A 27,463-nucleotide genomic window follows, 5' to 3' on the forward strand; every position below is an offset into this window, starting at 1 on the left:
TAAATCATATAGCAATCTTAAAAATAACCCGCAATATCATTCACTCGTCTAATGCCGCGTATCCACATCCGTGTCCGTGTGTTTTACCACTACATACCTAGTCATTAGGGTAATTTGCAGTTATTAGAGCAGAAACCTTGCATTGTAAAATTAGCTCTCTGATGGAAAATGTCTCCATTTCCCCGGAGGTAATATTTCCCAGAAGGTACTATGGGAATATATCCAGCAGGGCACCGCCATATGGGCGATGCAGGCATCCTCATAATGTCACTTAGCATTATCCTCCACATGCTTCTGAATTGCAAATGACAGGTGAAAGGCTGATGTAAATGCATGCGTTTACATTTATTAAAGAACGAGTTCATTACATGTGCTATGCTGTACTACGACGGTATAGTAAATCTTGGCTAAAGTCTGTCGCCATCTGTATTGCTTTATAAAAGCATCAGGTACGGCAAGTCATAGATGCAGGCTTTTGGCAAAACTTTAAAAACAAGCATAATAAAGATTAGAAATAAATAAGCTCATGGTGTCTGCATTAGACAGAAAATGCTGAGGTTAGATCATTTATCTTGGCTTATAAAGGAAGCGGTCACCATGATGCAGGATCTTCTGTTCCTGCCAAAGGTAAACATCGGGCGCTGGAGATTTAAGACTTTTTGAAATATAGTACAAGCATGACCAATCAGTAATTTGCATATAAGAGGTCTAAAAGTAATGCGATAGTCCCCCAAAATAAGAAAATAAAATTCATCAGTGATATGAGATCTTTGTTTGGACTCTCATAGATATTTAAAGGGATTTTCCTTTTTTACTTTTATACTGATGAACTGAGGATGAGGCCATCCGTATCTGATCGGCGGAGGTCTGACACCCAGGACCCCCGGCAACAGCTCCTGCGAGCGTTGCAGTCTCCTCGCAGCTTACCAAGTGCAAAGCGGTACATTGTCTAGAAGTTGTGTTTGGTATTGCAGCTCAGCCCAATTGACTTGAATGGGACTGAAGTGCGCCTAGGCCATGTGATCGAGGAATGTGACATCAGTAGCGCCGTGGCCGTCTCACAGCTTAGCATAAGCCATGTGACATCACGTTCATCAGTCACATAACCAGGGGTCGAGTGGAGGGGGAACGCATGGGAACGGCGTTCCTGCACTATTTTCATGGCAGGAACGCCGTTCCCCTTTCAGCCTCAAGTCAGGAGAACACGGCTGAATCAGATTCACAGGGGGAGACGGAGCGCACTGTGCAGGGCAGGCTAAGGGAGGAGGGGCGGCTTCAGTTGAGAGGAAGCTGTCTGTGCCGCTGCCTGCGACTCCTCTCATGGCGCCCCGCCCCCTAATGACATCATCTCCTTCACTACGAGATCATTCATTTAGAATGTCTTTTAGAAAAGTTTGTCCTAGGATTCGAACTCACGACCTCTACACATCAGAGGAAGGCATTTAACCTCACAGCCATGAAAGCTGTCTAGGTAGTTGCTTAAAAAAAAAAATATAAGACTTCTACTTATACCTAGTGTACTGATACCTAGTGTACAACCATACACATGACAGCTGCCCACTGTGTATGGATGTAGCAGAGCTGGGTGTGTTGGGGCAGCTGTCATGTGTATGGTTGTACACTAGGTATCAGTACACTAGGCATAAGTAGAAGTCTTATTTATTTATTTTTAAACAGCTACCTAGATAACTTTTATGGCTGTGAGGGTAAATGCCTTGCCTCTGATGTGTAGAGGTCATGAGTTCAAATCCCAAAACAAACTTTTCTAAAAGTGTTTTTTTTTTTTTTTTTATAAGACTTCTACTGATACCTAGTTTACTGATACCTAGTGTACAACCATACACATGACAGCTGCCCACTGTGTATGGATGTAGCAGAGCTGGGTGTGTTGGGGCAGCTGTCATGTGTATGGTTGTACACTAGGTATCAGTACACTAGGTATAAGTAGAAGTCTTAGTTTTTTTTTTTTAAGCAGCTACCTAGACAGCTTTTATGGCTGTGAGGGTAAATGCCTTGCCTCTGATGTGTAGAGGTCATGAGTTCGAATCCCAAGACAAACTTTTCTAAAAGTGTTTTTTTTTATAAGACTTCTACTGATACCTAGTTTACTGATACCTAGTGTACAACCATACACATGACAGCTGCCCACTGTGTATGGATGTAGCAGAGCTGGGTGTGTTGGGGCAGCTGTCATGTGTATGGTTGTACACTAGGTATCAGTACACTAGGTATAAGTAGAAGTCTTAGTTTTTTTTTTTTTAAGCAACTACCTCAATAGCTTTTATGGCTGTGAGGGTAAATGCCTTGCCTGTAATGTGTAGAGGTCATGAGTTCGAATCCCAGGACAAACTTTTCTAAAAGTGTTTTTTTTTTCTTTTTCTGATACTTCTACTGATACCTAGTGTACTGATACCTAGTGTACAACCATACACATGACAGCTGCCCCAACACACCCAGCTCTGCTACATCCATACACAGTGGGCAAAGTTACCTACAGTAGAAGTCTTATATTTTTTTTTTTTTAAAGTAACAAGCTAGACAGCTTTCATAGCTGTGAGGGCATATGCCTGGCTTCTCCTGTGTAGAGGTCATGAGATCGAATCCTAGGACAAACTTTTCTAAAAGTGTTATTTTTTTTATTTATTTTTTTAGTCCGCAGCGGCACAAATTACAGCATGCTAGATTTTCTGTGCTTTTTTATTTTTTGGAGGGGGGGGGGGGGGGTTGCAGTGGATCTAGGGTGAGTTCCCACACTTTTTTTCCCAGGACTTGACCCCTGCACATAACCTAGGCGCAGATATCAGATATGAGTGAGATACCATGCACAACGGCTATACAATGTGAGCTGAGAGAATGCAGCGGTGCAACTGCGAGCGCCAGTGTCTTCCTAAACAGCTGATCAGTGGTCCTCGGTGTTGGACCCCCACCGATCAGATACTGATGCCCTTTCCAGAGGATAGGTCAACAGTATAAAAGTCTCCCCCTTAAAGGGAATGTGTTATCAGAAAATTACACCCTATTGCAGGGGTACTTAAAGGGATTCTGTCACCTCCCCTCAGCCAAAAAACGTTTTAAAAGCAGCCATGCAGCACAGCTTACCTGGATTAAGCTGTGCTCTTTTATCTTGAAATCCGTCCAGCAGTTACTGCAAAAAACGACTTTGATCGATATCTAAATGTGTCCTGAAGGTGCCCAGAGGGGCGTTTTTTTCTTCTTAGTGAGCCCAGTACCGCCCCTCTTTCAGTGCCCAGCCCGCCTTCCTTGTACTTTCTAACTGCCGCCCCCAGCCTGCCACAGCCTCTCCTCCCTCTCCTCCCCCTCCCTCACGCCGAACGAAGTCTCGCACAGGCGCAGTACCCACTGAGGGCTGCGCCTGTGCGATCATCAGGAGACTGAGGGCGGCAGCTTCATCTTCGTCACTGGGCATGCGCCGAGCCCAGTGACGTCCGATGCTCTCTCTTCCCTGCTGACTGAGGGAAGAGCGAGCATCGGACGTCACTGGGCTCGGCGCATGCCCAGTGACGAAGATGAAGCTGCCGCCCTCAGTCTCCTGATGATCGCACAGGCGCAGCCCTCAGTGGGTACTGCGCCTGTGCGAGACTTCGTTCGGCGTGAGGGAGGGGGAGGAGAGGGAGGAGAGGCTGTGGCAGGCTAGGGGCGGCGGTTAGAAAGTACAAGGAAGGCGGGCTGGGCACTGAAAGAGGGGCGGTACTGGGCTCACTAAGAAGAAAAAAACGCCCCTCTGGGCACCTTCAGGACACATTTAGATATCGATCAAAGTCGTTTTTTGCAGTAACTGCTGGATGGATTTCAAGATAAAAGAGCACAGCCTAATCCAGGTAAGCTGTGCTGCATGGCTGCTTTTAAATCGTTTTTTGGCTGAGGGGAGGTGACAGAATCCCTTTAAGTACTTTTTGTAAAGGTCCACATACCTGAGTCTGCTGTAGGATGAAGGTCCGAGCGGCGAAAACATAATATATAAGGAGGGACAACACCATTGGCGTGTAGCGCTGCATTATTTTCATTTTATTTTTTTACAATAATCCACACCTCCAAGCCCATCTAATCTCCTTTCTGTCAACCAAACAGTAAGAATGTCCTTTCAGTGCCCCCTAACAATGATGCCCCTTTAATGCCCCTCAGACAGTATGATATCCCTTTAGTTCTCCACAGAGTATGAATATCCTAAGTGCCCCCTCACAGTAGGATGATCCTATAGCTGCCTCTCCTACAAAATGAGCCCCACTTAAAAGCGCCCAAAACAAAGTAATGTTTTCTACATGCCCCCCTTACACAGTATGATGTACCCTTAAATGCTCCCCTCACAAAGTGATGTTCCTTAAATGTCCCCCACACAGTATGATGTACCCTTAAGTAGACTTCACACAGTATGATACCCCGTTAAGCTGCCCCCACACAGTGCTGCCTCTTAAGTTTTCCCGGCATAGTATGATGCCCCTTTAAGTAGCCCCACACACAGGTATGCCCCCTCATAGATTATGCCCCTTTTACATGGCTCAAACATTGATGCACGCCTAATAATTATGCACACTTTGGTGGTCAACCTCTCAGAGCTATGCCCAGCTCCCCACCCAGTTATGCCCCCTAGATGGCCCCCCACAGATTTATGCACCTTTAGACGTCTTCTCACAAAGTTATGCCCCCAAAGTGCTGCCCTCTCCAGTGCCTCCACTCATAGTGATGCCCCTTTAGGTAGCCCCCCAAACACAGTGATGACCCCCTCATAAATTTTGACCCCTTAGATGGCCCCCAAACAAAGTTATTCCCCTTTTAGTGCCCAATCACAGTTATGTATCTTAGGTGCCCCCCACCTAGTTATGCCTGGTTAGATATCCCCTCCACAGTTAATCACCCTCCCCACAGAGTTATGTCACTTTATATGGCCTTCCACACAGACACAGTTATGCCCCCTTTACTGCCCCCCCACCAGGGTTATGTAGCTCCCCCCTCACAGAGTAGTGCCTCCGGTGTAAAAACTCATCTATCATATGTTTCCCTGACCAACAGAGCCGCTCCGCTCTGTGCTCTGCTGTTTGTGGCAGAGCGCAGCAGGCGTGATGATGTCAGTAGATCACGCCTGCATGCACTGGACTACGAGCAGCATGGGAATGGTGAAGCAGGAAGCTGACTGCTCTTTGCTTCACCATACTATTCAACTGGATCTGTGTCCTCAGAACACAGGATAGAGTTGAAAGTGGGACATGCAGGCAGTGGCGTGCCTAGGTTGTTTGTGCCCCCTCCATAGTAGAACTGACCCATGTGCCCCCTTCACATTAGCAATGCCCTCTGTGCCCCTTCCAGAATAGAAATTTCCATTGTGCCTTCTCCAGAGTAGAAATGCTCATTGTGCCCCCTCCATAGCAGAAATTCCCATTGTGCCCTTTTCATGTTAGCAATGCCCATTGTGCCCCCTCCAGAGTAGAAATGCCCATTGTGCCCCCTTCACATTAGCAATGCCCATTCACACCCTCCAGAGTAAAAATGCCCACTGTGTTCCCTCCAGAGTAGAAATGTTCATTGTGCCCCCTCTGTGTTAAAAAAAAAAAAAAAAAAAAGCACAGTAACTACTCACCTTGTCCTGTTCCTGAAGCTCACAGTCCTATCTCCCCTGCAGGCACAGATCGTTCTGCAGCACTATGTGGGCGGAGCTTATGCAGAGTGACGGGCTACAGGCCCCACCCACACAGGTCGGTAGTGCGATCTGTGTCTGCAGGCTTAATGGTGGAGCGGGGAGAAGTCTTCCTACTTCACCATTCTGTGCACCGCTGGCCTGAGGGAGGGGAGGAGCTCAGGGAGCTGAGCGGTGAGTGACAGGACCGCAGCTCCCTGCACTCCAGCAATGAGCGCTTCCATCTGTATTGATGGAAGCGCTGATTGCTTCTGGACTCTGGCACCCCCTAAGAGCGCAGGGACCCCTTAGCACGCCACTACATGCAGGGGTCCGGACAACTGGCAACCGCGGTCCGGATTCGGACCACGGTCCCCCAGTTGAGTACGCCTGCCCTATTGTTTAAATCAAGTTTTTATGTTGAACATATTTTTAACAACTTTTGATGATTTTCCATGTCGCTATGTACATATAAAAACCCTCTAAAATACTATTCTTCAGCTTGCACACACTGACCACTATGTCTCGTAATATACTGACAATGTCTTTTCTGTAGAAATTGCTTCTCAGCAGTCATCTCATTATTCATCTCATTATCATAAAGCGCAGGATTATAATAAAAGATAACACCTCTGTCTAGATAGCACAGGATCCACCATTCACAATAGGCAATGGTCACAGCTTATCTACTTCCCCTCCGTGCACCATGACCTCTGCACAGAGCATGTTTAGAAAACTTGCCCATAGAAGTCACTGAACATCTGCTGTCTATTGTATTTGTGGCTCATGTGGCTGATACAAAGCTTACGTTTAAATGCTGTTAAAGCAAGAGGTACATAATAATGTATAGAAAATACAATTAGAAAATAAAAACGGATTAGAACAAAAGAATCTAGATTTCATTAGTAAAAAAAACTCATACTTTCCCTTAAAATTTTTTATTATATTACCGGGTAAGCTGATGGTTAACCAAAATTGGCCCTATATGACACCTATAGAATTTTGCAGCCCCATATTTACTGATAATTATAATTTCAGAGGGATTAGCTATTTACAAAAACTCACTGAAAAAAAGCTGCCTAAACGGGTGAAAATGCTCCAAACCCAGACACTGTAATGTGTCTATAACCGGGTGAGCAATTCCGCCGCATGCGGTCCGCAGACAACAGCAATCCCCAGCAAAAAATGCATACAATGGAGGATGCTGGGGCGGACCGCATGCACCACAAGGACATCTTACACAAAATGATACATTGTGCAGCTGAAAAAATATACATACAAAAATCACTGCTAAAAATGCACCAAAATGATACGCAACTGACAATACTAGCTAATTCCTCATTCCTATTGTCAGTTGCGTATCATTTTGGTGCATTTTTTGCAGTGATTTTTGGATTAGCTATTTAAAAGCACAGCTCAGTTAGGTAACCAGAGACACCTAATAATATCCCAGGTAGATCCAATTTTGGATGACATCATTGTATTTCCTCAATATCCACTTCCAGCTCAGATAACAATGAGGGTTATTTAAGATGAATGAACCTGACAGCTCATCAGGCTGTGATTCATTTTCCATGAATTTACCACTGTGTTAATTCAGGCACCATCAGAATCGATCCATTATAGGTCCGATGCGCCATATTGACATCTGGTGTCAGATACAGGAAGAGGAAGCTGCTCTCACAGGAAGTTACAAAGCAGCGGCCAATCACATGTAACAGAACAGGATGTTGTCCTAAATGGACAGTGTGCCTGCCACTGATATATTGGCACTGAGGTTTACACTGTGATTAGTCACTAGTCTGGTGCTGTTATCATTACACTATCGGGGACATTTATCCAATGTGTTATGCCAGTTTTTTGGAGTAAAAATGTCGCAGTTGATGGTGCATGGTCGCCGTTGCTTAAAATTCTTGTGACATTTGGATGTCTGAAATTTGACACAGATGCGCACAGCAACTTCAGCCTAAAAACTAACCTCAAATACACCTACAGTGATGCCCCTATGTATCAGAAAAAATGGTGCTGCATGTACCCTAGGTTTTAGAGGAAGAAAAAAATTCTATCAGACCTCAGATCAGATCCTTATATGATCAGCTTCGTTGCCAAACAGAATTGTTCTTTTTTTCTGGACAACCTATCCCAAAATCATGGACATCCAACATTTTTTATGGACAAATTGGAAAACATTGAAAAGTTTTATACATGCCTAGAGCTTAATATACTGATAAAACCTAATTGCCAGTATTTACTGTGAGCTGTAAAATGATGTTAATTACCACCAAAATACACTAGTCAAATACCACCAGCCTCAAAAAAAATTATGGACACATTTTTTTATTTTTTTTACAGACACAGGAAAAAAGTGGCCTATTTTTATGGACTGTCCAGGAATTTCTGGACACTTGGCAACCTTGCTGACCAGACCCCCATATCAGATCCTCTTATCAGATCCCCCATCTCAGATCAGATCCTCTGATCAGACCCCCATATTAGATCCTCTGATCAGACCCCCATATCAGATCCTCAGATCAGAGCCCCATATCGGATCCTCAGATCAGAGCCCCATATCGGATCCTCAGATCAGCGCCCCATATCGGATCCTCAGATCAGAGCCCCATATCGGATCCTCAGATCAGAGCCCCATATCAGATCCTCAGATCAGAGCCTCATATCAGATCCTCAGATCAGAGCCCCATATCAGATCCTCAGATCAGAGCCCCATATCAGATCCTCAGATCAGAGCCCCATATCACATCCTCAGATCAGAGCCCCATATCACATCCTCAGATCAGAGCCCCATATCACATCCTCAGATCAGAGCCCCATATCACATCCTCAGATCAGAGCCCCATATCACATCCTCAGATCAGAGCCCCATATCACATCCTCAGATCAGAGCCCCATATCACATCCTCAGATCAGAGCCCCATATCACATCCTCTCCTGTTCCGCCACAACTTTGCATATCTGGCATTATTTCCTGCAGTTACCGCAGCTACACTGTGACCTGACTGCGTACAGCATCAGGTCACAGTGCGCGTGCTACGTCCTGACGCTGTACACGAGTGGCGAGTACAAGCAATGTTAGCAGAACTTCACTCACCCCTCCACGCACCTCCTGTATACTGGTTAGTGAAAGACACACTGCCATTTTCCCTCCACTTTTTTGGGGAAAAAGTACATCTTATAAAGCGAAAAATTGAGTATATTTCTATATCTCTGTGCAGTTACTGTCCTCCATGGGCTCCAGAACAAAAATTTTTACAGCCAGTATACAATAGGGAATGAGGACATGTCTTGTGTGATCTTATTTGAGCTATATTTAGAGCTAGCTAAAATACCATCTGACAGCTCATTTGTATGTACAGGGCAGCAGATTATTTTGGGACTGAACCACTAATATGACGGAATAACCACTTCTCCTTATGGTGGAACGGACTTCAGGAAGCGATGTCATACATGTTTTGCGAAACGCAATGTTCCCGTTCTGATGCAACAATTTTAACAATGTTTTTTTTACTGGACTCTACAGGGTGGAAAAGTGTGGTATACCATTATTTTCCATCCTTTTTTTTCCAAAAGTGATGTGAACAAAGCCTTAGACATCAGTGCAATACAGCATGTTTAACATTTATTTACCCCATTTAATCTGCAGATCATTTAGGGTGCCTTCACATGCAGCAGATTTATTGCAGAAATCTGTGCATCCGAAATTGGCTCCATACATTTGAATGGATCTTGCAGAAATTCATGCTTTCGCTGACAAAACAACCCCATTTAGATGAATGGAAATTAAATTTCTGCAGCAAAATCTGCATTGTGTGAAGGCACCCTTACTCCTTTCTTAGGGTGCATTCACAAATGCGTTCAGGAAACTCCGGCATTCTGTTCCGGCAGTGGAGTAGGGTATCTGAGATACTGCATCCCCATTTACTATAATGGGGCCAGACAGGGATCTGCCAGAAAAAAAAAGATACATGCAGACAAGTAGCATTTTTTTGGGCAGATTGCCGCCATTATACGGGAAACCAGCCATTTTCCATTATAGTGAATAGGGATCCAGCGGTGTCTGGCTATGCTGGATACAGTAACTCTGGTAGTATGTGAACCAAGCCTTGTGGAAGTGCTGTAGTGCGGATCACCCTTCCCCTAAACATGTCACTATTTAACATTGTTCCGGAACCCATAGAAACCTTGAACCCGTGAACACTACCAGTTGTGTTCTGATTTCTCATGTTCTTCTGAGGTTCAATTGTACGGTATGTGAAAATCAGGATTTAATTTACAATAGTGGACCTTGGATAATACAGTAGTTGGGAAAGTATAGAATTATTAATGGAGTTAACTGGACTCTAGGGGTTTTCTGAATTTAGCTACCTTATAATTCCTTACTTGTCCAGCACAATCAGAGCATTGTTGTAGCAAACCTAAGAAAGTAAAGAGTAGACCTTCGTAGAGTATGTTGAAGTGAAGAGCACTATGCACTCACTTGTTTGTTTTGCCCCAGGACCCAGCCTAGCTTGTGTTATTTGACCTTGCCAGGGAGGTGAGAACAGAAGAGAAGAATGGCTCAGTTGCCCTTGGAGCAATCGGCAGGTGTTTGCTATCAAGAGTGCTGTGTTATTTCTCAGTTCACTGTCATTGGCAGCAAAGGTTTTCATTAGCACAAGGCAAGGCCTGGTGTCTAGTGTTTCCACAAATGTGAGCTAGTCACGCAAGGCTTCTTGAACTCCTGGCAACATTCAAAAAGAGAATAACAAATGAAAAGGAGGTAAAGAAATCCCTATTCAAAGCAGTGGTGAGGTCAGAAGAACCATGGAATCTGTAGACATGAAAGCGGAGAAGTCGGAGGGGGATTAGGGAAGGAATCAGATGTAAAAGTTAGACAGCGGCAGAATGTTTATGGAGAAGATTAACAGCCAAGAAGAAGAAGAGAAGAGATAGAACTGGATTTCAATAGAACTTTACAACCTGATATGTTCCAGCTTTCCAGGAAGTGGGCAGAGACTACATCAAGATCTTCCAGATCCTCATATATCTTGTTGAATTTGTGTTCTGTGATTAGAGAACTGGCCAGGACAACAGTTATGGAGAGGTCTTGTAGGCCCATAGATCAGTACGTACATATATTTCCAGTTAATAGTAGTGTTCAAAACAATGATGGTTTTTTTTATATTTGACTTCAGTGACATGAGGTGGATATTACATTTCCAGTTGTTAGTTTGTGCATTGAACTACTTAGCCAAGACACGGGGCGATGAGAGAACAATTATTTTAAAGAAGGTATAACCATTCCTCACCTGCAGTTATATAATGCACTAAAAAATAGGCATCTCATAATGCAGTTAATGGAAGGAACTTGAATGATCGGGCTAGGTCCATATATGCATAGGAGCTTAAAGGGGTTGCCCCATCTTGGCCTTTCGTGGATGAGATGCAAATAACCACAGTAAGCGCCAGTCAAGTATAGTTACAAAAAACGGCCATTTCATCACTAGTGTTGAACATGGCCTATGCTGGCAATTTAAAGGAATGGAAGTGCAAATCTCAGCACCTTGTTTCAGCCCGTGGAGGACTTTCACTTGCACGACAGCTGGAAATTTACCAGCTATGTAATATATTATTCTTTTTATGGACATTTTTAGACCCTTAATAAATCTTACTCCTTCAGATAATTTTTATGTTCAGCTTTTTCCATTTACTTTGGCTCGCATAGCAACTGTATAGTCTGGTAAATAGGATATTTCTGGAAATCCAATTTTTCCTGTTTGGTTAAGAGATTTATAGAGGTGGCTGACTGTTGATCTGAAGTTCAAATTCCTGTATATTCATTGCAACCTTTGGAAGAGTGATAACATTTTTGGGACTCAAGTTTCTCACTGCTAATGCTAAATATGGCTAGATGTCTACTGCTGCATGGAAGAAATCCTGTAAAAGTTAAATAAAACACATAATGGTTGTATAGCCTACAATCTAAATGTTTTAGACTTGAACATACTTGTGTCTGGGCATGATCCTGCTTCTATCAGCCTGCTTTTTTTTATTTTATAGTATTTTTTTCATGCCCAATATATTTTTTGACTCCTAAAACATCTTTTGGATTTGTGTTCATTTCAATGGAGAGAAGGAAATATGCCTAGATAAAGATACCCACAGAAGAGCATCATCACCATGCTCAAATTCAAAAGAGGTTCTTTGCCGTTCTAAAAGTCCAAAGTGGTCACTTCAAAAATTATATCCATCCACCTGTTTAAAAAAAAATACGCAGTTAGGTAGCATTTACGTGATCATATGTATTTTGCAGTCCGCAAAACAAGGATCTGCAAAATGATCGTGCTGCATCAGTTTATATTTTTTTTTTTGGGTGGTCCCATTGTAACAATTCCTATTCTTGCTCGTAAAAAGGACAAGAATATGACATGTTCTATCTTTTTTGCGGTGCCACGGGACGCAGTTTGCATTTTTTTGTGGCCCATTGAAATTAATGGGTCCGCATCCTATCCACACAAAATGCGGATCGAATGCGGGCTAAAAACTGAGTAGTGTGAATGGGGTCTTAATATGTGAGAAAAAACTATTTTAATTTCCTTTGTGGTGGAATGGAAATGGAATATTTAAAGGCGTTGTCTGGGTTCAGAGCTGAACCCGGACATATCCCCATTATCACCCAGACATCCTCCCGATGCTCTCCTTTGCCCTACGATGAATTGCGCAGGGCAAAGGCTTTTTTTTGGAGATCCGGTGAGGTACCGGTGTCTCCATGGGGAAAGCTAGGAGGAGGTTTCCGCCTAGCAGTTAGCCCGGTAACGTCACTGGCACTCATGGGTGGGCTTTAGCGCTGCCCTCGCATGTAAAACGGATAGGGCAGCGCTAAAGCCCGCCCATTAGAGCTGGTGACGTCACCAGGACCACTGCTAGGTGGAAGCCTCTGCCTAACAGTGTAAAAAATATAAACAAACAAGCCCCTGCACTGCGTGATCCAGACCAGGGCAAGGGAGAACATCGGAGCATGAAATGCTCTGATGCTCATGTCAGAGGGGCTGGAGGGGTGAAAATGGGGATATGTCCAGGTTCATCTTTGAACCCGGACAACCCCTTTAAGTTCCTTCACAGATTGCAACTGATCACTGGAGGTCCCAGCAGGGGAACACTTTGTGATCAACCTATTGTCAATAAACTGTAGAGAATGTCTGAAACGGAGAACACCTTTAAGTAGGATTTGCTTGACTGAAAAAAATTGCAGGGGACTGGACATGGAGTAAAAAGAAAAAGTGTAACAGCTCCTGTCCCCACCATTTACAATTACAACTGAGACCAATAATTGGGCAGCAGTGGTCATTTGCATGTCTACGGCACATCACAGTTGGATTGGAACACTTTGCCAAGGTGTTTTTCTTCTAGCATCATGTTCAGCCCCCCTGCAACCCCTTTAATATGGTCTTATACTAGAATCTAGAACATCTCTCCATCTTTCTTCAGTTTTTGTTATACATGACTGACACTGCCTAATTTTAGAATCTTCATATTTTCTCTGGTAATGTAATACAGAAAATATGTCTCCCAGATATTGTTCTCTTGTTAGTTTTTTTTATAAAATACACTTGGGTTCCCACCAAAACAAAAAATTAGAGCTAATTGAGACCCACGTCTGTTCTAAAACACAACTATCATTACTTGGTTTGCTTCTCTAACTGTAATAAGAGCAACATCATTTCAGTGCTTTGATCTGTGTCCTGGAAAGTGGAAAAATAACATTGAGCCAAAGGAATGTAGGGAGAGATGGTGTCCAGCCATGTGAAACGAAGCCTAGTGGTTATCTATTGGAGACTCCTCTGAGACAGTGAATACTTGTTGTGAGAACAGAAGTAGAAGAATTATAAAATACTCTTTGTTTTTGTCTTGTTTCAGGTTTCATATGTAGACCTACATCCTCCAATTACACACACGATGGCTGCAGTGCAGACTCTAACCCTGTCCATTGACCAGAACCCTGAGGTCAACCTTCCTCAAGATCAGGCAAGCTCAAGGTCACCAGACCCAGAGGACACTATGGGAAGTGTGAGCAGTCTTATCTCTGGAAGACCTTATCATGACAAGCAATGCAAGGCATCCGAATTTAGCAACAAGTGCCGTAAACCTGCCAGCATGCCAAACTTTTTTAAGCAGCAGGAGAGTCTCCTAAAAAGTAATTATAACTCCCAGGATCCACTTTTTAATGGAATTCCTACAAAGAAACCTTGTGCTGCTACCTCTGGAAGTAATGGGAATTATACCTATGTCAATGAGGACTTTAAGGAAGAGTGGCGAGAAGCCAGAGCTCCCCGTAGCCCTTGCAGTGATGTGGATGATGTGCGGGAAGACAGGGCCCTCAATGGGAATATAAGAGGACCTCCACCCAAACTTGTTCCGGTTTCTGGCAAACTGGAAAAGGTAATGTTTTAATCAACTTCCCTCAAAGTGGTCACTTCTTCTTTTACTATGCTACCTCTATATCATAGAGCTATCATGAGCACTTATCACAAATCTGCCATATTTAAATCAAAGATGGCTGATTGTAAGGTTTCTCATATGAATCTATTTAGCTATGTTTTGAAATAAAACCAGGAGCAGAAAGATTTAAAAAGGGCTGTCCCACAAAAAATATATTCTACAGTATTCAACCCAGCACCTGGATCTGAATTATTTTGTAATTACATGTAATTAAAAATTTAGCATAGCCACTGAGTTATTCAATATAATGTATCTGTATAGCACCACCTGCTCTTTGTTCTTTTTCTTATTTCTTTGTCCTGCTCAATGAAATGGCCGCACATGCTCAGTTTCATCCTTCAACTGCCTCCTGAGTTGTGATTGGGAGAGCATGGACACACCCCCTTAGCTACAACAGAAAAGACACTCTTACCGAGCTGCAGAGCAATGAATGGGGAGATCTCTGGATCCATGTGAGGTACAGGGCTGGTTCTAGCTCTGTTAGAAAGAGGTTGTCATGTTCTATATGATGTCTGATTTGCATGTTTTACATTAGTCATAGGATAGCCCCTTTAAGCTCTAGTCATCATGGTTTTCCACCAAACTGTCTATCTTTCCACCTGTCTGGGCACCTTTGGCCATTTTTTTTCGATGTCCCAATTTTAGAGGCTCCTTGCTTGCTTGTTTGTTTGTCCAATCTAGGACAATGTAAATCACAGGATACCCCCTTGTGAATCCAGCGAGCAACTTTTACGAAAGTCTCTTAAGCTCCTTCATGGTCATATAATTTATTTTAGTTCCTACCCAGTTGGTCTCTGCCAAGTTAAATATACAGACGTTACCACCTTTAGGAAGTTGCTGTGGTCTTTAAGGGTGTTGCCCTTGTGTCTTGAGTTTTTTTGCAGAGAGTTTTTCCAGAGACAGGTCTTGTCTAAAAACTGTACTGTACAGTTGGACCCAGCAGTAAACAGAATACTTTGTTTGCTAGCGTCTCTATTTTTATGTCATAATTACTAACCTCTCCTAAAATATATGCAAGAACTTGCAAAGTACCTCCATACCAAAGAAATTCAATTTTCCTATGAGATATTATTCTGACAGCTGCCCCTAAAAGGACCACCTAAAATTAACATGCAGTATGGCTTCAATAGCTGATGACGTAGAAGGATACTTCTGGTACTTAAACAGGTTGTCTTATTGTAGACCACCCCATAAACATTTTCCAGCCCCGAGGACACACAGCAAAGAGCTCATTTTGCTAAGGGATGACTTGGCCAGCTAAACATGCACTATTACATGCTGGCCAGTCAGATGAATGGCCACCTGTGTAATACACGGATGGCCTACAGTTTGTGGGTCTCCAGTGCGACTCAAAGTGGGACTAAGGATCCTTTTCACAGAGGGATATGCCGTCATGGCTGTGATCAGTGATAACAGCATGCTGATCATTGTTTGTTACCTGCCTTTACATGCAGCAGTCTTGAGTATTGAGACAAATGATCCTTAATACGATCATTCGCCCTCATGTGGTATTCATTTGTTCTCAGCACATCTCCTGTTTACTTGGGAGCGCTGTGGTGATTTTTAGTTCTGCATAAAACATGTGATCACTCGACAAATGACCGATTGCTAATTTCTCGAGTGATTGGTGGCATCTTTACACAGGGCAACAATCAGGAACGAGCAATGTTCATTCCTAATCATAGATCTGTGTAAAAAGGCCCTAAACAGAGGACTAGAGATAGTGAGGACGATGGTGCTTAGATTGCCCTGAAAAGTTGTGTATAATACTTCAAGCTCTCTAAAGCTAAGACACCATTAGTAATGTCAAAGATACAGTGACTTATATGGGTAAACTGATGGGAACTGGTGGTAACAAACAGCTTGTTTGATTTTTTTTATTTATTAAAAAATTGTCCAAAATAATCCCTTTTTGGTGGTAGATGCCTTCCTCTTCTGACCTGTAAAATGGTGGCTGTTTGTCTGAATTGAATTGCAAAAGATTGGGATTCGTCTGGAATCCGAATTATTGGTAAATTCAAGCCAAATTTGTTTAGATTTGATTTGCTCATCTCCACAGAGGACCCTCCTCAATGGTGTCCATATGATTTAATAGTATTTATGGACACGACATGACTTGGTGGGACAAACTCTTTAATTTCTTAACACATGTACACGTTATTGCAGAAGTAAAATATCTCAAATAGCCCTTAAGACATCCTAGAAGTATTAAAATACTGGAAGCATAATCTTATTAAGTGTTATTATCTTCCTAGTGATGCAATACGTTGAATTCAAGACCATAATGGTGTACTTGTAGATCTTCCCCAGTAATATATCATATTATCCATTATGGGATTATAATCTCTACATTTACCTCATCCTAATGATTCTCTCCTTCTTCTTAGTGGAATTCAAAACTCTGATGAAACGAAACAGATAATAGAAATGGACTCTAATCTTATTTAGGTGTAAATGAAATGTAATCCTATTCTGTAGAAACCTGCAGACAAGAACGAGTCCAGCAAGTGCCCATACACACTAAATAACTTTCAGCCAAGTGCTTGTTCAGACAACAGTTATTTATTCCAGCTTCCCCATAAACATGAATGCTCGACTTAGCATGTCTGTGTATTTCAATGAGAGAGGGGAATGAGCCTCTGACAGCCACTTATCTCCTGGGGGAAGAAAACATCAGAAAAGAATGGGTCACTATGATTTGTTTCTACAACCAGACTAGTACTTTGAATAGGTGAATCTTTTTAGCTCTGACTAGTCAGCTTTCAGAAATCATCCCGCTGAAATCCTCCATTCCAAGATATGTCTGTCAAAGTTGAAAGGCGCTGACCTTTTACATAGTTCTGGGACCTCTTATTTCTCTGTCTGTATGCCAGTTTTCCAAGCCCCAATGGTTTAACCTTCTGAAAATGTTGAACTTGGAGAATGTCTGTAAAGTTGTTCAAGGGGAGGCATATTTGATTTCTTGATCAGGATCACTGAAAAAGCAAGTTTCCGTGTCATATGTTTATCATGCAGTATTTTTTATTCTAAGTTGTCTCAGTAAAAATTTCCCCCAGATTTACCAACAGCCAACTTATTTTGACCCTAAGCTTCAGTTGAGGGGTTAGGCTGTGGTCTCAGAGGTCCTACCAATAAAGTGTCCAGATGAGCCTATTCATTGTAACAACGGTGGGTTTTTATTGATACAAACATCTTTGCCAATAAATAAGCAGCATCTTAAAAACTCAATACAATAGTGCCGACTGCTTGTCTAGATTTGGTCACGTCTAGACAAGTTAGATATTTCTATTTTACCCTGGCACCATTTTCAGACTCCATTTTGTAACGTAATTACTTATACACTTTGAAATGACATTTATTTATTTTAGATCAGGCATGCTCAACCTGCGGCCCTCCAGCTGTTGCAAAACTACAACTCCCAGCATGCCTGAACAGCCTACAGCAGGGCATTGTGGGAGTTGTAGTTTTACAACAGCTGGAGGGCCGCAGGTTGAGCATGCCTGTTTTAGATCAATTGACAAGTAGTCAGATGGTTTTATTTTTTTTATTTTTTTAAAGAAGCACGCCGGATCTTTTACCAGTATTTATTTTTTATTGAACCCTCTATTTGTAACATTACTAAGGGTTAGGGTAGTGCACTGAAAGCCCTTACTAGGTCACACGATCCTGCAGTGCCAGGAACGGAGTCATTTTCTCAAGAAGCCCGTAGGGGCTTTCACTGCACTTAGCAATGTTACAAATGTGAGGCCCGATAAAAGAGAAAATTCCTGAGTGTTTCTTTAAAGGGTAACTGTTATATTTTATTTGCTAGTTTATTAGAGCTAGGCATGTATACCTGAGTTAGTCTGTCAATGGTTGCCAAAAGATCTGTAATTACCTTATAATAACAGCTTTCATTAATGTCCCCTGTCCCTTTCCACTGGTCCCTTAAAAGACAGTTGCTATGGCTCATCTGTCTCCGGCTAGGAAGACAGAGGGGCGGTCCTTCACACTGCATGCCTGCGTTAGGCTTCAGAGTGAGGAGGCGTGTCTCTCAGTAATCCAATCTGATTGGCTGGCAGGAAGCTGCTGGCTACAGCAAGTTTGTATGTGACCTGAGGGAATGCAGTTTTGGCCTCAGAGAACTGGCAGAGGAGCCATCTTGAGAAGATCCTCATAATGTAGGATTCAAAACAGCCGTAACTAAGGGGGAAACTCAAGGAAAACAGCGGTAAGTGAAGAAACTAAAGATTGCTTTATGCATAATGCTGCTGCAGCAGTAACATATGCTTTAACATTCCCATCGCCATTCATTGTGGGTGGGTGATGAATTTAAATTATTAAGTGGTCCTGAAGGAAAGAGCTATTAGCTGAAAGCTCATCTCAGATTAAAAACGGGAGTTTGCCTTTCAATCTTCCAACACTTCCGTTTCCGTCCCTTTTCATGTCCTGTTGAACAGAAATCGCTTGTTTCCAAGATCAGAGTATAATTTGGTCTATACAAATGAGCTTCCATTCTTTGTATATACATTACATTGTTTGTAAAACTTTTTAAATTTTGGACCCTTATGCTGGCCTGTGAATTAACGTCCGCCAAACCCAATGATTTTGTCAGCAGTGGGCAAACGTCTAATGTGTCTCCTGACTTTCCCCAATGGCAAATGTTGGGGAGAATAAGTTCGGGCAGTTGGCTGTTAACTTTCCTGATCCCTTTTTGGTATCCAAGTGTCTGGCTTTGTCTTACCTCATTCTCACCTTTCAGAACTTATGCACACTTGGCCAAGCTTGCATATGTGTGGAGGTGTTGGAATAGATAGCTGTCATCTGAATGGCCTGCCTTACACTGTAGATAATGTTCTAAATGCAGACAGTGAAGGAAGCCACTACCAGACCCATCTGGCAGCAGTTTATCTCCTCTGAGAACAAAAGGACAGAGCATGTTGTAATCCAACTGTCCGATACTTCTCTCCCCAAACATCTGCCAGTGGGGATAGTGGGAGAGGCCTTCCATGTATATTAGATTAGTCCTGCCAAAATTGTCTGGTTTGGTCGGTATTAATGTGTATGGGTTAGCTACAGTTGACTCATAATAATTTATCAAACGTATTGTGCTTTTTCTTACAGAACATTGAGAAGACCTTGATAAAACCAACAGCTTTCAAACCAGTGGTGCCGAAAAAACGGAACTCTTCTTTACAATATCTTGTCCAAAGGAATGCAGGTCCTAGCTTATCGGACAGCCAGGGCAGTTTAAACCTTCTTTTCAATGGAAACTCTATGGGGACGAATGAGAAGCACAACTCGCTTAGCTGCAGGAACAGTTCCATCTCTGGAACAATGTCAGACTCTGGCCGGAACTCTCTGTCTAGTCTTCCCACCTATAGCACTGGTGGCAGTCACCAGCTAGAGCCAGTGAGCATGTCTATGAGTCATATTAACCTAGATAATCACAATAACGTAAATGGTTTTTCTGAACGAGTATCACGCACTAGGACACGTCCTTCGAACTCTGACAGTGGACGCTCATCTTCTAGTAAAAGCACTGGGTCCTTAAGTGGAAGAGGGAACCAGTCATCTGATAGTGGCTCTTGTGATAGGTCACCCATCATCAATGAGGAGCTCCTTATTAGAGAGCTGGAGGAGAAGTTAAAAGACAGGGAGATGGAACTACAGCACCTGAAAGAAAATCTGGATGAAAATGAGGCAGCCATTTGCCAGGTTGGGAATCAGAACATTGGAGCTAAATTTTGAATCTTGTTCACTAAGTCTACATTCTATGCTGGGGCTACATAATTATTGCCAAGAGCTGGATCTCATCTTGTTCTTGGTGGTAATTATACACAAAATAAAAAGTAAAAGGGATTTTTACGAACAAAAGTTGGTTTCCTTAGTGACCCATATGTGCAGCATTTTGGCCCAAGCTCATAGGGCATGAGAAAGGCAATGGTGTGAAGAGCAGAATGTTCTACAATGGTACAAGGATGGCACAGGCTCAGGATCTTTGCCTGTTGGTGCCAGCCTTAATATGCCCTGCTTTAATGGCCAGGATTGGAGTTGAATCCAATCTTAGTCATTTAACCCCACAAACACTGCTGGTTGTCAATGTAGGAAATACTCTGGCATGTGTTTTATCTGTACTACCCATGTGTTCTGTGGGTGCGCTGAGAAAACCGAATGTGAGCTTAGTCCTTTTTAAATGGTCTGTACTTTAAATTTACATGATGAAATTACAAGTGTTATTTGTTGCACTAAGCATGACACATACATATAATACATACAAAATGGATATGTAGGATATGTCACATAAGGGTTGTCCAAGATTAGATGAAAAGACTCTGTTTTGATTTGTTCAAACACACTGCCACTCTAATCTGTAGGATGTGTCTGTTATTGCAGCTGACTTCCATTCAAATGAACAGGGCTAGCCTGCAGTGCTGAATATGGCTCATCTACAAGTGTGGTGCTGGGGGGAAAAAAGAGCCTTTTACTTATCCGGCACAAACTTTGGAGCATTATAAAGGCATTTTGCCTGTAGTTTAAATGGATTGACATTTGGGGGAAAATTTGGCAACCCCATTCCTGGGCAGACCTAGTGAAGCATACTTACCTGCTCCCTGGCGCTTGCTCCTGTCTCCTTCACTCCAGGCCGTGGCCTCCTCGCTTGTGTCCCCCACTGTCAACATCTACTTTAATGCCACGGCAGCAAATCGCTGGCTGCAGTGGAGACCTGCTTCCCTTACGTCATGTGACCTATTGACATGACGCAAGTGAAGCAGATCACCGCTGTGGCCAGCGATTGACTGCAGCAGTGTCAAAGGCAATGTTGACAGCAGAAGACCCAAACAAGGCAGCCGAGACCAGGGAACGAAGGAGCTTACCTTTGCAGGAGGGAGAGGGTTTCCAACCCTCCCTCTCCCCTTTAAATGTGATTAACCCCTTTAAGTGTGAACCGGGGTGTTACCTACTAAAGCCTTTATATAGCTACAGATCAAATTCATCAAGTGTGTGCAATGTTTCCAAAGGCAAGAATTCAATAACCTTTTTCCTGATGTATTTTACAACATTATAGAATTTCGTACACTTGTGCCTGTCCAAAAACTAGTACATACAAGACATCTGTGCCTTAATTTTGATAATTTACCTTTCATTATTATGTTACTGTTTTATATTACACCATGGTGCCAAAAATAACACCTGATACACATGTGCATGTTCAGTCAGTTTTGAACCACTGTGGTATTTATAGACAGCGAGTATAATTTAAAAAAATGATCAAGGATGATTGTGAGTTAATGGTTCTGACACCAATTAGTTTTTTACGTTTTACCCTTTACAGGTTTATGAAGAAAAACAAAAACGATGTGAGCAGGAGATGGAGGAGCTACGTCAAAGCTGTGCCCTCAAAATGAAGCAGGCTTCCCAGAAGGCTCAGCGGATGCAGCAGGTTCTGCAGCTCCAAATATTCCAGCTACAGCAAGAGAAGAAAAAACTTCAGGAGGATTTCTCTCAACTTCTCCAAGAGAGGGAACTACTGGAGAAGCGGTGCGCCTTGTTCGAGAGGGAACAGACAGAGCTTGGGCCACGATTAGAGGAGACAAAATGGGAGGTATGATGAACACAGTCGATACAAGGGGGTTATATCAAGCAATCTTATATCAAGCAATCTTACAAAAATTATAATTCTAGTTACCTTACATACTATCTTTGCGTCTACAGAGGTATTAGCCTACCTAGGGCTTTTGGGTTATTTGAACCTTCATGGTGGCAAATTATTTCAGCTTTATTTTGTGATGATCTGACGGAAGTGTGTCAGGATGTCCTATTATGTCCAGACTTTGAGCAAGCTATTAAAGGAAAGGCGCAGCAACCAACATGTCATATTCATATGATAGGCTGAAAAAGTCTGATCAGTGGAGGTCTGAGTTGGGGTTCTGTGTCCCCCATTGCTGTCCTGAAGCTATGCAGAATTCAAAGGAGAATACAGCTACTTCTGTTCATGGAAGTCTATGGAAATATCTGCCCATAGTCACTTGGCTTTATCCATCACTCTCTATAGACTTCTTTGGAACTAAGGTAGAAACTGGGGACACAGGACCCTCATTCTGCTGATCAATAGGATCCAAGTGGTTTGACCCCACCCCATCAGAGATTTATGGCATAATTGTTTATCCTGATGTATTTGTTTGTTGCACATGCTCCATAGCTTATCAATCATGTTTTCTGTTTTAGGTTTGCCAGAAATCTGGTGAAATTTCTCTACTCAAACAGCAGCTGAAGGATTCTCAGGCTGAACTATCTCAGAAATCCAATGAAATATTACTGCTTCGTTCCCAGCTGAGAGACACTCGTTCTGACCTTCAGATCAGTGAGGAGCAAATTCAGGAACTTCAGGACACCACTCATACAAAGACGCTGGAGTTGGAGGTGTGCGAGAATGAACTGCAACGCAAGAAAAATGAGGCCGAGCTGCTACGAGAAAAGGCCAGTAAGCTGGACCAGGAGGTGGCTAGTCTCCGGGAAGCAGCTGTGGCCAGCCTTCGGCATGGACTGTGCCATTGCTATGAGAAGGAAGATCCATTCTTGCTTTACGAAAGTGATGAGGCCAAAGCACAGCGTCAAAATTCTGAAAACCTGCATAGCCTAAAGCAGTACATGGAAAAGTTAAGGGAGGCCTTGGTGAGTGAGCGCAGAAGAAACCAGGAACAGTTTGAAAACTTTGAGGAAGAACGACGCATCTGGCAGGAGGAAAAAGAGAAGGTGATCCGATATCAAAAGCAGTTACAACACAACTATATCCAGATGTACCAACAGAACCGGGAGCTGGAGAGAGAGATTAAACAGCTCACTCTGGAACTGGAGGCAAGGGAATTTAATGAATTTGACTTGCACGGTGCTGAGATTCAGTTTGAAGAAATCACAGCCACAGAAATTTAAAGCCAATATAGTACCACGTATGCCTTGTTTTTGGACATTCCAGTGGTTGGTCTTGCCAAAAAGCAACTTGCCCACAAATGCTGTTGCATTTATTGTATAAAAGATATCTTGCTTTTATATTGACAGAAGAACTCAAACATCTGATTGACAGGATATTGTGTGAATAGATGTCTAAAATGTCTAATATGAGTTCACATTTCCATCTGATCTGTTCTAAAGGAGCCATATCTGACCTCACAGGCCGTGCTAAACATGCCTAATGGACTAAAGCAGTGTCCTTGGGCAGGAACGTTAATGAAACCATATTCCGTTCTCAGGACAGCCATTTTGTTGTGGTCACCTTATGCAGCAGATAAGGATTCTGGGAAGTAACATCAAGCAAAGAGGCTTCCATTGGATACTTAGTTTTATTTAATGGCACGTCAGCCCTGTTTTCTTGCTTTTTCTCTTTTGTCGATGTTAATCATACTGTAGCTATGCTTTTTAATGTTCTTTTCTCACATGTAACATCTGCCATTCGCTTAGGGTTTGTATTCTCCATTAACACAGTAGCAGGTTTAGGTCACCGCTTGTAAATAATGTAAGATAAGATATTTTGTTTCCTAAAGTGAAATGACTGGCTTTGTAAACTATGACTAGCACCTTCTTCTCTGTCTCTTCCTGTCTGACAAACATAGTCGCTTTCGATCTCAGGTAGGTAAATTGCTAGAGCACAATCGTAACAAAGACTTCAGATAATAGGATTTGCAATAGAAAGACCGTTCCTTCTCCTAGTTCTCAGAGGGCCTGTAGCTCACTGTCATACAACCAAGCCATACTGTACGTGGAAGCCCCTCTGCCTGCTGAGAGACTTAGGGGGTCTTATACTACTTTTTGTGACTCCTCCTTTAATTCACCTTTTGTTATTATAATGGCATTTAAAGAGGTTTTCCAACCATAAGAACTTGTCACCTGTTGTTATCGGATTGGTGGGTGTCCAATTGCTGAGGCCCCCACTGATCACGAAACTGGGGTCCCTAAGTCCCTGATGTAAATGGAGTGGGATTCACATGTGCACCCTGTCGCTCCATTCAGCTCCCTACAGAACTGTTTCAATACTCAGCTATCTCTGGCGGTAACATAGAGATGAATGGCGTGATTGTTGTTCCACTCACTCCGGAGTCACTCATAGATTAACATCTATCCTGTGATTTCTAAATCTAATAATTTCTAGGCACATAGGGGGAGATTTATCAAAACCGGTGTAAACTCCTTTGAAAAATGAAAGGTGGAATCTGATTAGTTGCTAGAGGTAATTAAGCCAGTTTGCCTTTACACCAGTTTTGATAAATCTCCCCCTTGGTCTTCCTGATTGTTATAGGGGTGATAACATGAATAAAAGTTCCTGTATCACCTCCTGGGGTTTCTCTGGGCAATACAGAGGAAGAGATGACGGTGTGAGGCCATTCAGGTGGAGTTTGAATGTGGTCACGATTTATTGTCCTTTCTAGGGGCAGTCACCACCATAAACCACAGCCGCCCAGTGACTTTTTGGCATGCAATCCATGCCAAGTTCAGCCTACAAAAGACTCTGTCTCAACAGCTCCAAACAGTCTTGCCCCTCCTTTACACACAAAGAACCAGGAGGTAAAACTTTTAATGCTTCCTCCTGATTTCAAACAAGTGCTTGATTCCTGTTCGGTGACCACCAATTCTGTCCATGTGGCTTCATGTACAGAAGTGGTCACAGGAAATCTGGCTGAAAGAAAACAGGCATGTGCTATCTGCCAACTGAGAAGTAGCCTAGTGGGAGACATTGTATACAGAGATCAGCTTTCTGATGGCTAGCTCCCCCAGCTTCACCAAAACATGCATGCTTGGCTCTTTCGAGGGTGCATATTACTGCCATACAGAGAGACGACAAGCAGCTGCCAGACTCTTTAGGTAGCACTCATCTTGTAAGGCAAGGATCTGCAACCTTCGGCATTCCAGCTGCTGCAAAACTACAACTCCTAGCATGCACTTTTATCTTTTTTTTTTAATCTCCCATAGAAATGAGAGGAGAATTCTGGGAGTTGTAGTTTCAGAACAGCTGGAGTGCCGGAGGTTGCTGATCCCTGTTCTAAGGCATTCATTCTGCCGCCCTGGTTTCTCTTGATGTCTGCCCGTTCAGGGACATTTGAGCTACCCTCATACACATGGCTTTATTTTATCCTACAGCTAGATTTACCAGTGTGAAGACTGATGAATGCTGAGCTATGATTTTTTGAATGAAAGGACTGTTTTTGTAAAACTAAGGGTTTTTTTTGAGCATTTTGGACTACACTGACAATATATACCATTTGTGTTATTATTGCCGTGTGTTACAATTTTTCATTTGCAATAAAAGACAAAAAGCTTAATTGCCACTGTCATGACATGATAAGGTTAACAATAGGGAGTGAGCGAAATCTCAAAAAGCTAAGTGTATTAAAGCCAATACGAAGACTTATTCCCATACTTTATGGGCTATTTGTTTGTGAGCCTAATAATAAAACCTGGCGATACATCCAGAAATGTATTAAAATGTCTTTTGTCGTCTATCAATCTACGTAGATCTGGAAAGTTCACAGAATTATTCAAGTCCTTCCCATTCTGTATAACATCACCCCTTTCTGAAATGTGTTCAGTTTATATGGAATAGTCCTATTAGGGTCCATTCACACATCCGCAATATCGTTTTGCGGAACGGAATTTCGGATCTATTAATTCCTATGGGGCAGCACGATGTGCTGCCGGGACACGGAATTGCGGATCTGCACTTCCGTTCCGCCAAAAAATAGAACGTGTCCTATTCTTGTCTGTGAAGGTTCTCATTTATCTAGGTCATGGTATATCTGTAAAGAATAAATCAAGGCAACTGGATGTACTGTAGATTTCTTGAAAACGTTTCACTCGTTCTTCCAACGAGCTTTCTCACTCAGAATTGAGAAAGCTCGTTGGAAGAACGAGTGAAACGTTTTCAAGAAATCTACAGTACGTCCAGTTGCCTTGATTTATTCTTTACAGATATGTGTCCTATTCTTGTCCGCAATTGCGGACAAGAATAGGCAGATTCTATAGTGCCGGCAATGTGCGGTCCGCAAAATGCGGAACACACATTGCCGCTGTCCGTGTTTTGCGGCTCCGTGGAACCGCAAAACACGCTGCAGAGTTGTGAATGGAGCCTTGGGGAATTCTTAATTTTATGGGGAGGGTGGTGGGGAGCAGATGCTGATTTTCCCACTGAAGAACACGTGACACAGACTGACAGTTTATTTCGCTGGGCACTGTGTACTGCTTAAAGGGCTTGTCCCAAAATGTTACACTTATCACCTATGCACCGGATACAGCATAATTGTCTCATCAGTGGAGGTCCAACTACTGGGATCCTTGCAGATTATGAGAAAGTAGGTCTTATCACCCCCCTCCCCCATATCAATGGAGCAACGGTCAAACAGAGAGGCGGGACAGGGGCACAAGACCCCAGTTCTCATGTTCATTGGGGGTCCCAGGTGTCCCTGTGAATAAGTAATAAGTCTACATTTTGAGACAACCCCTTTGATTCCTCTGTAGTTGCTCTGCATGGGAATTGAATATGCTGCTGGGTTCTCCCCACATATTACATCCGACCGCTGTCACCCTGTGTTATCACAGGGTTCTCTTCTAACAAATTTTTTTTTTCAAAGCAGACAACTCCTTTCAAGGTACTACTACTGTGAAGGTGGCCATATATACCCTTGGCAGCTGGCAGCTATACCTCCCACCCCTATTCAGATGCATGTTTGACTCGTCGAATGGTGAGAAGGGAATAAACTGCTGCCAGACATCTCTAGTGGTGGATTATCCCCAAATAAAAGATCAGACATGTGTATTGTCATCATCTGGCATCTGGACATCCCCATGTATATTAGTTTGGCAGCTGGTCCTGTCATGAGAAGTGAAAATAGCTTACTGGGCCAGACAAAACAGATCCCGAAAGCTCTGGACCATCACAACATTTTATCATGGAAGTAGTTGAATTATACCTAGTGACTCACATGGCGTAGATACAGGCTACCACTACAGGCGCACAGAACCGATTCACTTCAATTTTCCATTTTTCCACGATTGAGGCTGGTGTTTGTTCACCTGAGTCCAAAGTCCTTAGCAGCGACTTTGAGGACAGCTATGGAAGTAAATGCTGCAGTGCCCTGTCTGTGTTTGCTTGTCCAGACTTCATGTCCATGTTCTGGTTGAGTGCCATCAATTCCAGTCTCCTGCTATACAGAAAATGTGCACATAAACTTTTATAGCATCTTACACACAGGTTATATCATAAATAAGGTCTAATAAGTTGGGAATCGGAAAATAGATCCTAGTGGCAAGACATTGGATCCACCTCCAAATCCAGTTGTCTTCTGCTGGAGATTTGTGGTTAATTGTTTCAGA

General features: G+C 42.8%; 1 protein-coding gene across 2 annotated transcripts in view; it reads left to right on the top strand.

The window, feature by feature from the left end:
• Positions 1–25,590, top strand: part of LZTS2 (leucine zipper tumor suppressor 2) — a 162,481-nt gene extending 136,891 nt beyond the window's left edge. For both annotated transcript variants that reach the window (XM_044296927.1, XM_044296928.1), the window contains 4 exons: positions 13,541–14,062; positions 19,226–19,819; positions 21,438–21,707; positions 22,331–25,590. In XM_044296927.1, the coding sequence (XP_044152862.1) occupies positions 13,580–14,062; positions 19,226–19,819; positions 21,438–21,707; positions 22,331–23,035 (2,052 nt within the window). In that variant the 5' untranslated portion in view covers positions 13,541–13,579 and the 3' untranslated portion in view covers positions 23,036–25,590. The remainder of the gene's footprint in view (positions 1–13,540; positions 14,063–19,225; positions 19,820–21,437; positions 21,708–22,330) is intronic.
• The last annotated feature ends 1,873 nt before the right edge of the window (positions 25,591–27,463 follow it).

The sequence above is a fragment of the Bufo gargarizans genome, chromosome 6, assembly GCF_014858855.1.
Source record: "Bufo gargarizans isolate SCDJY-AF-19 chromosome 6, ASM1485885v1, whole genome shotgun sequence".
Taxonomy (NCBI): domain Eukaryota; kingdom Metazoa; phylum Chordata; class Amphibia; order Anura; family Bufonidae; genus Bufo; species Bufo gargarizans.